Source organism: Erythrolamprus reginae, chromosome Z (assembly GCF_031021105.1).
Source record: "Erythrolamprus reginae isolate rEryReg1 chromosome Z, rEryReg1.hap1, whole genome shotgun sequence".
Taxonomy (NCBI): Eukaryota; Metazoa; Chordata; class Lepidosauria; order Squamata; family Dipsadidae; genus Erythrolamprus; species Erythrolamprus reginae.
This window is the reverse complement of record NC_091963.1, coordinates 117,524,918-117,538,058: the sequence shown is the minus strand read 5'-3', so window position 1 is coordinate 117,538,058 and position 13,141 is coordinate 117,524,918. Positions and strand designations below refer to the sequence as shown.

At 39.8% G+C, this 13,141-nt stretch overlaps 1 protein-coding gene and 1 non-coding gene across 2 annotated transcripts; both read right to left on the bottom strand.

Annotated features, from left to right (window-relative positions):
- TRNAC-GCA (transfer RNA cysteine (anticodon GCA)) lies at positions 1 to 72 on the bottom strand. Its single transcript has one exon. It is a non-coding gene; the product is annotated as a tRNA-Cys (tRNA).
- Positions 73 to 974: 902 nt separating this feature from the next.
- LOC139153874 (dickkopf-related protein 3-like) lies at positions 975 to 5,513 on the bottom strand. Its single transcript, XM_070728295.1, has 4 exons — positions 5,361 to 5,513; positions 3,672 to 3,849; positions 2,271 to 2,466; positions 975 to 1,206 (listed from the first exon to the last, which is right to left on the bottom strand). The coding sequence occupies exons 1-4, from the start codon at positions 5,511 to 5,513 to the stop codon at positions 1,152 to 1,154; spliced, it is 582 nt and encodes a 193-aa protein (XP_070584396.1). The 3' UTR covers positions 975 to 1,151.
- Between the last annotated feature and the right edge of the window lie 7,628 nt (positions 5,514 to 13,141).

Below are 13,141 nucleotides of genomic sequence, written 5' to 3'. Positions count from 1 at the left end.
AGGGGGCACGTGGATTTGAACCAGAGACCTCTTGATCTGCAGTCAGATGCTCTACCACTGAGCTACACCCCCTTGCTGGCTTTTTTGTGGTATCTGTTCATTGTATTGAAATAGATTTTTCTATGAATTATGTTAGGTTTTTTTATATGAGGTAAGAATGTTTTTCTGTAAAAGGAGTAATTGAAAAACAAGTGTTTTGTTTATTTTTTTTCTCAAGATACTAGGTCTTAAGAATGGTTATTCATATTTTTAAATAATAAATTGCAACCTCTCCAGATATGACATTTAACTCCTGTAATAAAAAGCTGTACATCATTGGTAATCAAAGACAATAGGAAGTCATCAGATTAAAAGAGAGCTATTTAAAACAAGACACAAAAACTTAGGGGACTAAATAGCACTTAAATAAAAAAATAGTCTATCTAGTATATAACAGATTAAAAATAATCCTGTATGTCCTTAAATAAAGGTCGTTTTCATAGAGATAAAGGTATATCGAGGTTGATACGTAAATGCTGCTGGTGGTGGTGGTGGTGGTAGACCTGCTTATTATGAATTGTATCTGCGGGAGTCCTATCTAGTGAAGACTGCTGTCCAAGCCAGGATTAACTCATCTTTTGGCTCTAGAAAAAGATGCCAGAAGCCTTAATATGGTAGAGAGTAGACCAGTGTTTTTCGATCTTGAAGGTGTCTGGATTTAAACTCCCAAATTCTCCAGCCAGCCATGCAAGGATGGGCAACCCATAGCCAATAGGCTATGTGCTGTCCATTCCTCCAGATACTACGGATGGTACCACTGATCTTCAAAGGTATAATGTTTTCAGTATTGTTTGATGAATAAAATAAAAGGCACATACACACACACAAATGCATGCACGCATGCCTGCGTGCACACATACACACACATACACACAGAGTCAGATAGTAGTATGTCTTTAGATAGGAAAAAAACAGTCCTTGATTCCAAAAAGAAATTTGTTGACATCAATCCATTTATTATTTTAAGAGTAGCTCCATCTTTTCATGAACTCAGATTTATTCACAAACGTACAATCAAAACAGATGGTAGACATTAGGCAACTCTATGTACAATACTATTTACAAGGAATAATACAGCTTTTTTTTTTTTTTAAACAGCATTTCATAGTTGTCTATTTTTTTTGGCATCTCCAGTCGCCTTTTCTCCCCTTGTACTCAGATGGTTTCCTGCAAAAAGAGAAAATGAGGGGTAAGATTTCAACTAAAACAGTAGGGGCAAACTTGTGCTTGCCATTGGTTTTAGATTTCATTTCCCATCATGCCCTTGCTTTGATGCTAGCTGGGGAAGATGTTGCTTATCCTTGTTTGAATGCCACATGCCAGTAAGTTTTGTTAAAGGAAAGTCTATAGGCAGTGGATATTGAGGTACAAAGATCTTTGCCCCATCATGAGAACCTAGAACTTTCTGACCAATAAACTCTGTTGCATTAAGACTGTCTCCCCCAAAAATCTTGATACATCCAAAATCAGCTTCATTGCAACTGCTAAAAGATTTGTTTCCATTGCTAGCAACTTCAGCTGCACCAACATTTCTGGACCTTTAAAGCCCTGCATGGCATTGGACCAGAGTACCTCTGGAACCGCCTGCTACCGCACGAATCCCAGCGACCGATAAGGTCCCACAGAGTTGGCCTTCTCCGGGTCCCGTCGACCAAACAATGTTGTTTGGCGGGCCCCAGGGGAAGAGCCTTCTCTATGGCAGCCCTGGCCCTCTGGAATCAACTCCCCCTGGAGATTAGAACTGCCCCCACACTCCTTGTCTTTCGTAAATTAATCAAGACTCATCTATACCGCCAGACATGGGAGAGTTGAGACACCTTTCCCCCAGGTTTTTTTATATTTATGTTTGGGTATGTATATGTTGTTTGCTTTTTTAAATATGATAGGGTTTTATGTGCTTTTTAATATTAGATTTGTTTTCGCTGGAATATTGCTTTAATTATTGTTGTGAGCCGCCCCGAGTCTTCAGAGAGGGACGGCATACAAATCTAATAAATTGAATTGAATTGAACATCCTAGCAAGCAGCCAAAATGGCAATTTCCCCAATAACTGGCAAGCTTGGCTACATGTCAATCATGGCAGATAGGATGGGCTTTAACCTCCCTTCCCCATTGTTTTTGTACAATATTGCTGGTTTGCAACAGGGAGTCAGCAATCCCAAATGAGAATAGGAGAGATAGGGATGCGTGGGGGAAAGATGTACCTTTTCCCAGGTGGCACCAATACTCACTCTCTCTTGGGCTGCATCTGCCTGCATAAGAGTCCTTCTGAACAGGAGCACACCTGGTTAACGCTGAATGCCATCCCTCCTTGGGGGACATGGCACTTCTCATCTAAAATCAGCCTTTTCTTGCAAACCCTTTCCCCATGGGTATGGGCACAGCAGAAGCCTGGAGAACAGTCTTTATGGTGATGGCAGCGGGCACCTGCAAAGGGCAAGAAAGAAAGGTGAGAACCCAGCTGAACTTAGGTGGGGCCGGGGGGGGAAGAGAATTTTGAAACCATTGTAAACTCAGTGAAGTTGACTTCAACAATGGTTTCAAACTAAAACTATGTAGTTTAAATATTAGCACAATTTAGGCATGGGTAAAATATTTTTAGAGTGAAAACTAAAGTGTGTAAAAATTTCCATAGTCAAGTTACATGTCTAATCAAAACATGAAACAAACCTTCACACATTATCTCAAATATTTTCTACTGGTATTTGGAAGCTTGTAAGAATCTGAGAATCCCCCTTCATAAATTAAGTTTAGCATGAATTTCAAGCTCTGGGGAAAATATAGGTAAATCACACATCCAACTCTAATTCATTAAAGTTTGCGGCTTGATAATATATGGATACAGGATAAGAATCAAAATAAGGGGCCTGCTGAGCAGCTCAAATAATAAAAAAGATATATTTAGATTAGGCCTCTCTAACCTGATGTCTGTGACTGCCAGGCCTGGGAGATTAAAGAAGACATCATAAAAGAAAATAAAAAGCAAAGTCTGAACAATTAGCTAGTCCTTAAGGAGCATCTTGATTACAATGGCATGGACCAGATTTATCAGATAAAGTACTTTCTAAAGGAGTTAAAAAACAGTTTGGAAGCCTAATGCACCATTGTACCATGCTCTGGGCTAAGCAATAATTTGACTAAATATGGTTTATTGAAATAACACCAGTTGAGCTGGCCCCCACTTATTAATACATAAACAGATAGACTATATGATGGCTCTTTTTTTCTTTTAATAATTTTTATTGGATTAAAAAAAACACATTTAAACAAAATATGACAAAACATCGCATGTAAAGTACATAATTACATTTACAATTATATCCTCATTATGTGACTCATCATATGATGATTATATGGTGTTTGCACTAGAGCATAGATAAATTGACAGAAGAAGAAAAGCAAACTGATTTGAAAAGCAAGGTAACTATTAAAATTTGTGGAAAGGGGAACTTAGGAATTCTAGTATCAATAGCTCTGGGAAGTTCCAGGTCAGGAAAGGTTTTAAAAAGAGGATGGTTCTAAGAATAGCACTCTTAACATTTGCAATAAACAAGCTATTCATTATGCACATTTTTGCCTAGACTATTTACTTCCTCTGCCTCTGATGAACAGTCCACCCCAATAGAGCTTACCTTCATGTCCTTTAGGTACAGTTTGGAGGCATTTTCCAAACATACAAGTCAGATTGGTGGCACAATGGGTATCATGACGACAATGTTCTCCTTCTTGCTTAAGTGGCCTGCAGATCTCAAAGTGGAGGTCACAGAAGAACCCCAGTGGACAATCAGTTTCAGGACTGCACACTTTTGACTATGTAGGAAAAGGATAGGAGAAAAATATTCAGTTAGGTTCCCCACTAATATGGAACTGCTATGCTTTGACTGGGTCAGGAAATATTATTTGGTAAGGAGAACAAAGCTAGTCACCAAAAATGTTCAGATGTAGGAAACCTGTCATATTTGGGGGGAGGGGTTTCATAACTGTGGTTTCAAACTGGTTTCAGTTCAAGTAGTTCTTAGAACACACACCTAGATGAATACTGTCAAATAAAATCCAAAATTAATTCCTATAGGCCTTCAATTAGACAATGATGGCCGTGATTTGAAGTACAGTATATCCCAACCCTTAGGAGTAACAAATTATGAAAAACCAGAGCAAATTCAATTAAAATAATTTGCATCCTACTTGCTTTCCCTACCGCCTGACTGCACTGTTCACCCAGTCTCAAAATGGGTGAACAGTGCAGTCAGGCGGTAGGGAAAGCAAGTAGGATGCTTGGCTGCATAGCTAGAGGTATAACAAGCAGGAAGAGGGAGATTATGATCCCACTATATAGAATGCTGGTGAGACCACATTTGGAATACTGTGTTCAGTTCTGGAGACCTCACCTACAAAAAGATATTGACAAAATTGAACGGGTCCAAAGACGGGCTACAAGAATGGTGGAAGGTTTTAAGCATAAAACGTATCAGGAAAGACTTAATGAACTCAATCTGTATAGTCTGGAGGACAGAAGGAAAAGGGGGGACATGATCGAAACATTTAAATATATTAAAGGGTTAAATAAGGTCCAGGAGGGAAGTGTTTTTAATAGGAAAGTGAACACAAGAACAAGGGGACACAATCTGAAGTTAGTTGGGGGAAAGATCAAAAGCAACATGAGAAAATATTATTTTACTGAAAGAGTAGTAGATCCTTGGAACAAACTTCCAGCAGATGTGGTAGATAAATCCACAGTAACTGAATTTAAACATGCCTGGGATAAACATATATCCATCCTAAGATAAAATACAGAAAATAGTATAAGGGCAGACTAGATGGACCATGAGGTCTTTTTCTGCCGTCAGACTTCTATGTTTCTATGTTTCTCTGAAAGCAGTAATTGCCTAGATTCCAACACCATGTTAAGTCACAAAACATGTTTTGCAAGTGCTAATTCTTGATTACCTGCAGTACAGCACGCCACAACCAACTAAACGATGCTAAAACACGTGGAAGATTTTGAGAACTCCAGAAATATCCATTAGATTAAGTGGCACAAAAAACAGGAACTTGAGCAGCACATCCTAGTTTGATATCTTGTTAGTGCAATGTTTCTAGGTCTCAGGCTAGCTGAGAATTTCTGGGAATTAAAACCCACACGTCTGAAAATTGCTTTGATTGACAAATAATGAATTGGATTACAATCCATACTATTTCTTTAGTAGCATTCCCAATAGCCCTGAAGATTACGCTGATGGAAGACATAATGCAATGCTTCTTCAGGACATGAGGCTAAAAAATATTGTTCTGAGTAGGACAAGATGCAGGCTTCAACTTACCATTAGCTCTAGGCTGGATGAAGGTCTGGGGTCAGTAAGGGATGCTGCTTTGTTGACACCGGGATCAGGAAAAGTATATATCCAGGCCCATATGTAGCTATGTGTCGTGGGCAAGAAGCAGAGAAAAACAAGGAGGCAAACCTGATACTCCATCGTTACAGCAGCCTTGGTTAAAGCAGTCAGCAAGGATGGAGATACCCTCAAGGAAGCCTGGGAAAGTTTATATAGCCTATCCTATCTCAACCCCTGCTGTGAAAGCTGTTTGCCAATCTAATAGGTAGGAGGAGGTGGTGGTGGTAATCAGGAATAAGGAGCTTAGCATAATGACTTAGGGGGTGCCACTTCAGCAGCAAAACAAACCCCCATGTTTCCCTGGCAGAAAGGCAATACTTTCTATCTCCACTTTGGAAAATGTTCCGCCAGCCAGCAGAATTAAATGTGGAAAGGAAAGTCAAGAAATCTAAATTCTCCAAATCAAAAATAATGGGGTGGGGAGAGTCGGGGGAAGAGAAGCAGACAGACTTATAATTTACAGCTGAAATTTTGGCATCTGTGTTATAATGTCATTTTACTTGTTAATTTACACTATGCACATACATGCACAAACACAGACATTATTCTTCCTTCTTTCCAAACTATGCTGGTACTCTTAAACCCCCTTTTAATGAAAATAACAAACAACATTCTGGTTAGGCGTGCAAATTGCATGCCTTCAGTGTTAACTTTTCCACTGAATCTCTTGCACTCCAAATTCCCATCACTTTGTAACCACTTCTTTAATTAAGGTTCAGAGGATTTTAAACGATGCCCACGGTTCAAAATCATACTGGTTCTGTTACAAGGGATTTCCTGATCATGGGTTTGAAGAAGAAATAAGTTAGTGATATACAGTGATCCCCCGATTATCGCGAGGGTTCCGTTCCAAGACCCCTCGCGATAATCGATTTCTCGCGATGTAGTGGTGCGGAAGTAAAAACACCATCTGCGCATGCGCGCCCCTTTTTCCATGGCCGCACATGCGCAGATGGTGGAGTTTGCGTGTGGGCGGCGGGGAAGACCCGGGGAAGACCCAGGGAAGGTTCCTTCGGCCGCCCAACAGCTGATCTGCTCCGCAGCGCGGCAGCAGCGAGGAGCCGAAGATGGAAACCCCATCTTCGGCTCCTTGCTGCTGCCGCGCTGCGGAGCAGATCAGCTGTTGGGCAGCCGAAGGAACCTTCCCTAGGTCTTCCCGTCGCCCAGGCAAAGGGGAAACCCCAAGATCGCTTGCCGCTTGCCCGTTCGCCCGCCCGCCCGGCTGCTCGCTTGCCGCTCGCTTGCAACGGGGAAACCCCATCTTCGGCTCCTCGCTGCTGCCGCGCTGCCGAGCAGATCAGCTGGTGGGCGGCCGAAGGAACCTTCCCTGGGTGCCGCCCGCCGCTCGAGAGCAAGAGGGGGAGAGATAGAGAAAGAGAGAGAAGGAAAGAAAGAGATGAGAGAGGAAGAGAGTGTGAGAGAGGAAGAAGCAAGATAGAGAAAGAGAGAGAGAAAGAAAGATGAGAAAGGAAGGGAGTGACGTCATCGGGTGGAAAAATCGCGATATAGCGTTTCGCAATGATCGAGATCGCGAAACTTGGGGGATCACTGTATTGTGTATTTTCTGACTATTGGTTATGGAAGTCCAGGTTTCAAGTCAAATCTGTCTAAATGGAGATCAAATTTTCTAGCGTGCAGATGAAATTCTCTTCTCTGCAAACAGTTTGCTTAATTTGGACAAAGAAAATAAATTCCTTGGGTCAGAATATTCTCAGGGGCATTTTAGTCTTATTTTAAATTAGGAGTGGGAACCCTGTAGTACAATAGAATAATACAATACAGTAAAAGCAAACTGCATACAAAATTTGATAAATCTAAAGTTTGTCAGTTCTGTGATAGAACCTTGGTCATAGACTATTTTATGGCGTGTCTCGGGGTTCTATCCTTATTCCTATTTTTATTTTATTATATATTTTCATAAAGTCACTGGGAATGGGAATATGCATGGTAAGATACCATCAGCATCCTGTTGTTCTCCAACTGTACATCTGTCATCTGAACCAACTAAGTGAGGCTGTTGAGGTTGTTTCCCAGTGCTAAGGTTTTGTCTGGGGGAAGAATAGCTTTCAATTGAACCCTAGAAAGAACAAAGGAGCTACAAATGTACATCTCCACCCCGTGTCCACTCAGTGAAGCAGTGGAAGTGATGTGCCGGTGTCTGGAGGCTGTCAGGGTTTGGATGAGTGCTAACAGGCTCAAGCTCAATCCAGACAAGACACGGAGAGGGGCGGCATACAAATCCAATAAATGAATGAATGAATGAATGAATGAATGAATGAATGAATAAATAAATAAATAAATGTATTAAAATGTGACATATCCAAAGATTTCTACCTTTCAGTCTGCCCAAGGCTGTATTTCTCCTGTTATAATTGATGCCTAATTTGACTATCCTCTTCGACGCCTGAGCATGACATGACTGGCAATAGTTTTCCACTAATTTCGGCAACATTCTTTCCATTACTAGTTGGTGGAATTGCTAGGAACTAATACAGCATGTATGCTTGTGGTCTTTCTTTGAAGATATGGCTTCTCATGTATAGAACGTATCCTTGGATCTTATGCCAAGTATGTCTGAAATTCCTAAATATACAGTATGGGACTTAAGAAGTTGGACTAGGAATGAGAAGAGCCAGGTTCAGATCCACCATTAGCCGCAAAAATTCCTGGCTGACTTTGAACCAGTCCTTATTTTCTAGCCTGGCTTATTCTGAGAAATTGGAAGAAGGCTTGCTATGCATGTATGCATGCTGTTTAGAATCCCTGGATAAAAAGTAGAACACCATTAAAAAAATTCAAACCATCCTCTTTAAGGAGAAAATTATTGACTTCCAGACTACTTAAACTCATGTGAGGCAACTATGAATCTAGCTATGACCATGTTAGAAATAATTCCATTTATTTCTGCAATTAATAAGAGTTCTTAGTGTGGAAACCTCAAATAATTTTGGCAAATGGTAAATGTTTTTGGACTGTGCAAAACAAATTCGCCACATTATCATATATGAAAAATGCATAAGAGGAAAAGGAGGACATTTCAAAAGTGGTGGATTTCTGTTTTCATTTATGTATACTTCCTACGGAGTGTCTTTCAGTGGTTTTATTTTGAGGTTTTACGGTAATTTAATTCCTTGTTGGCTGAGATGATGGCAAACATGTATATTGGGGGGCAGTTCTTACAGGATTCCCAAATTATGGGAGCTGTCAAGTTATGCAGACAAGTTATTGTTATCACTAATCAAACTTACTCTTTCCTTGCCTATTCTGCACCAGCAATTTAATTTATCAGTTTATGTCCTTAGCTGAGATCCACCAATCATCGCTTTGCATCCTACTATTGGCAACCTGTCAGACCCCATCTCTAGATACAGTGTTCCCTCGATTTTCACGGGTTCGAACTTTGCAAATGGCCTAGACCACGGTTTCTCAAATAATATTAATTAAAAAATACTTCGTGGGTTTTTTTCTATACCATGTTTTTTCCCACCCGATGACATCATACGTCATTGCCAAACTAATAATTTTTGCAAATAAATAACAAAAAAATTAATTATTGTTAATAAACTAGACACAAGAACAGTTTTTTTCCGAACGTCATCACTCTACTAAACAAATAATTCCCTCAACACTGTCAGACTTTCTACTAAATCTGCACTTCCATTCTACTAGTTTTTCTCATCATTCCTTTCACCCATTTCCTCCCATGTTGACTGTATGACTGTAACTTGTTGCTTATATCCTAAGATTTTTATTAATATTGCTTCTTCATTACTTATTTGACCCCCTATGACAATCATTAAGTGTTGTACCATATGATTCTTGACAAATGTATATTTTATTTTATGTACGCTGAGAGCATATGCACCAAGACAAATTCCTTGTGTGTCCAATCACACTTGGCCAATAAAAAATTCTATTCTATTCTATTCTATTCTATTCTATTCTATTCTAAATAATTAGGTTTATAAATATCAGAATGACTAAGTGTCTTAGTCAATGGTGAGTACCAGTAATAATGGTGAGTAAATGGTTGTTAAGGGAATGGGAAATGGTAATTTAGGGATTTAAAGTGTTAAGGGAAGACTTGTGATACTGCCCATAGCCAAAAATGGTGTATTTATTTCCGCATCTCTACTTCGCGGAAATTCGACTTTCACGGGCGGTCTCGGAAGTCATCCCCCGTGAAAATCGAGGGAACACTGTATATTGTTATTGATATTGAACAAAATAAACAAGCAAAATCCTTTAAAGATAATTGGATTTTTATGCAACAGGATTTCATGGGTTGTTCCATGGAAATGCAAATTCCATTGCTGCATGGTGCGTATGTTTTTGGATAAATGTGTGAATGTTTATCTCTCCACACAGCTCATCTCCTCCCACTGATGGTTTTAGCACCTTCCTTAATGGAGTTGCAAATGGGATATTTACCTTCCTGGTGTCTTTAGCATTTTCTCCCTTGGACAGTTTGGCCCAGCTGGGATGGGGATTATGGCAGCTTTGGAAAAATAAGCAAAAATAGGATGGAGCCAATCAGAGTGACTTCTTCTGAGACTTCCTGAGCATATCTTCCACAAGATTTGCACCACATTTACAATTTTATGCATGGTATGTTTGTATGTATGACTGGTTTTTATATAATGGGTTTTTAACTTTTTTTTTAAGTATTGGATTTTGTTGTACTGTTTTACTGCTGTTGTTAGCCACCCCGAGTCTGCGGAGAGTGGCGGCATACAAATCCAATAAATAAATAAATAAATATGTCTGCGGCATGTGCATGGAGGCAAACACATATATATTTCGTAGTCAGAAAGCCAGGAGTGTTTTTATGGCCAGCAACACGTTCTAACATTCCTTCAGGGCTGGAAACAGAAGTGTCTGCTGCTTTGAAAAGCAATAAATTATGTAGTCCCACTCAAAAAAACCCCAACTGGTTGGTATGAAAGCAATTAAATTATATTTAAATTAATCAGACACAAAAGAAGGCTTGTAATGTGCGCATAGGCACATGCATCTGATTATGGCACTCTATCTAGAAAAATTATCTCCATAGAAATGCTTGTCTTGAGGACATTAGGAAAACAATAGAATGGAGTCTATAATTAAATGAAATTACATAAGCTTGTAATTCTTGTTCTGATTTATAAAAAGCTGCCCTATGCTCATTTAACTGCTAATGGCTGGGACTGTTCATTTCATATACTGTACATCATGCTAAGAATGTATAGGCATGACACATCATTCAAAGTCATCACAACAGTATTTTAGAACATAAGAACATAAGAAGAGCCATACTGAATCAGGCCAAAGCCCATCGAGTCCAGCATTATGTGTCACACAGTGGCCCACCAATTGTCCATGGGGATCTTGAGCAGAAAGAGAAGGCAAGACCCTCCCTTCCCCTTGACCCCCAACAAATGGTACTCAAGGGAATCCTGCCTGCCTCAACCAACATAGAGGCATCACATGGACATCCGTTTCAATAACCACGGATACACTTGGCATCCATGAATCTGTCTAATTCTGCCTTGAAACTATTCAAGGCTGACAGCTGTCACAACCTCTTCTGGAAGTGAATTCCATAAACCAACGGCCCTCTGGGTGAAGAAATATTTCCCTTTATTTGTCCTCACTTTCTTACCTATGAACTTTAGGGAGTGCCCCCTCGTCCTAGTATTGTGTGATAGAGAAGATTTTTTTTCTCTATCCACCTTTTCTATCCCATGCATAATTTTATACACTTCGATCAAGTCACCCCTTAAACGCCGTCTTTCAAGGCTGAAGAGACCAAGGAGTTGCAACCTGGTTTCATAAGGGAGGTGCTCCATTTCCTTGATCATACTTGTTGCCCTTTTTTGCACCTTTTCCAATTCCAGTACTTTATTTAGGTAAGGCAGTTTTCTGGATGTCCATGATGCATTGAACCATCAACTAAATCATATGGATTTCCAGAACATGATTGGCTAAATTTGGCTGAATAATAATTGGTTCAGTGAATCTGACATATAGCATGGTTGCTTATTCATGTCTTACCAAATAAATTACAAATAGCTGAAATCACTCAATGTCCTTGTGAAGCCACAAATTCTTCCAATACTAAACCCCCCCAAAACCCCAAACTATGTTTAGGTATAATAGCATGATATGTGAACTAATTATTGAGCAAGAAACTACGCAGATTATCAAAGTTTGCGCATCTTCCTGTCCATGTGACCTAAAATGATCACCTAACATCGAAAACGTCATCAAAAAAGCACAACAAGGAATGTTCTTTCTGTGCCGACTCAGGAAGCTCAAACTATACAAGGAGCTGCTGATACAGTTCGACAGAGGAATCATTGAGTCTATCATCCGCACCTCTATAACTGTCTCGTTTGGTTCTGCAAAAACTTCAGAGATAATCAGAACTGCAGAAAAAACAATTGCTGCCAATCTGCCTTCCTTTGAGAATCTGTGTACTGCACAAGTCAAAAGGAGGCTGTGAAAATATTTACTGACCCCTTGCATCCTGGACATAAACTATTTCAACTCCTAGCCTCAAAATGTTGCTAGGGAGCATTGCACACCAAGACAACTAGACAAAAAACAGTTTTTCCCCCGAACACAATGACTCTGCTAAACAAATAATTTCCTCAGCTCTGTCAAACTATTTACTATTTCAACTAGTTTTTTCTCATCATTCCTATCACCCATCTCCTCTCACTTATGACTGTATGACTCTAACTTGTTGCTTGTTTCCTTAAGATTTTTATTAATATTGATTGTTTCCTCGTTGCTTGTTTGACCCCTATGACAATCATTAAGTGTTGTACCTCATGATTCTTGACAAATATTATCTTTTCTTTTATGTACACTGAGAGCATATGCACCAAGACAAATTCCTTGTGTGTCCAATCACACTTGGGCAATAACTAATTTTATTCTGTTCTGTTCTGTTCTGTTCCGTTCCGTTCCACTCCATTCCACTCCAATCCAATCCAATCCAATCCAATCCAATCCATTCCATTCCATTCCATTCTATTCTATTCTATTTTACCTTGCTCGGCCCTATTCCATTCCATTCTATTCTATTCTATTCCATTCCATTTCATTCTATGTATTTGTAGCCCAGGACAGGGAAAAGAGCTGCCTGCATTCTTCTCACATTGTTAATTACATGGAAACAGCTAAGGCAAGGCCTGGGAGATGACGTCTGGAGGTCCCTCCATCAGAGAATCCAAAGGACTCCGCTCAGAGGCTGAAGATTGGAACTGATGCAGTTGTGCACATGCAGCACCTCTGTCTGGAACCACGCATAACAAATTCAAATAAATATGCTCCGTGTGTGTTCAGAGACATCCCATTTTGTCACTGCTATATATTACACTGATAGGTCTAGGACTATTCCAGTGGACAGAAATAGAGCCGATAAATTTGAAACCTATCCACTTGTACATTCACAGACGAAGCTTGGCCTAAAAGCCTGCATTGTTGGAGGCTTGCAAAATGGCCACAAAACACAAACAGCTGCCAGGAAACCAGGTCAAAAACTACAAACACTAGCCATAAACCATGATCTCCAAACTGCAATGGTTTAGCCACAACCAAAGAAATTGTGATATGGTTCGAAGAGTCCGATTGTCCCTAATAACAAAACAAAACAAAATAGCTTTGAGAAGCCTTTTTTCCAATTTGTTTGTTTGTTTGGTTGGTTTGTTTTGTTTTGTTGG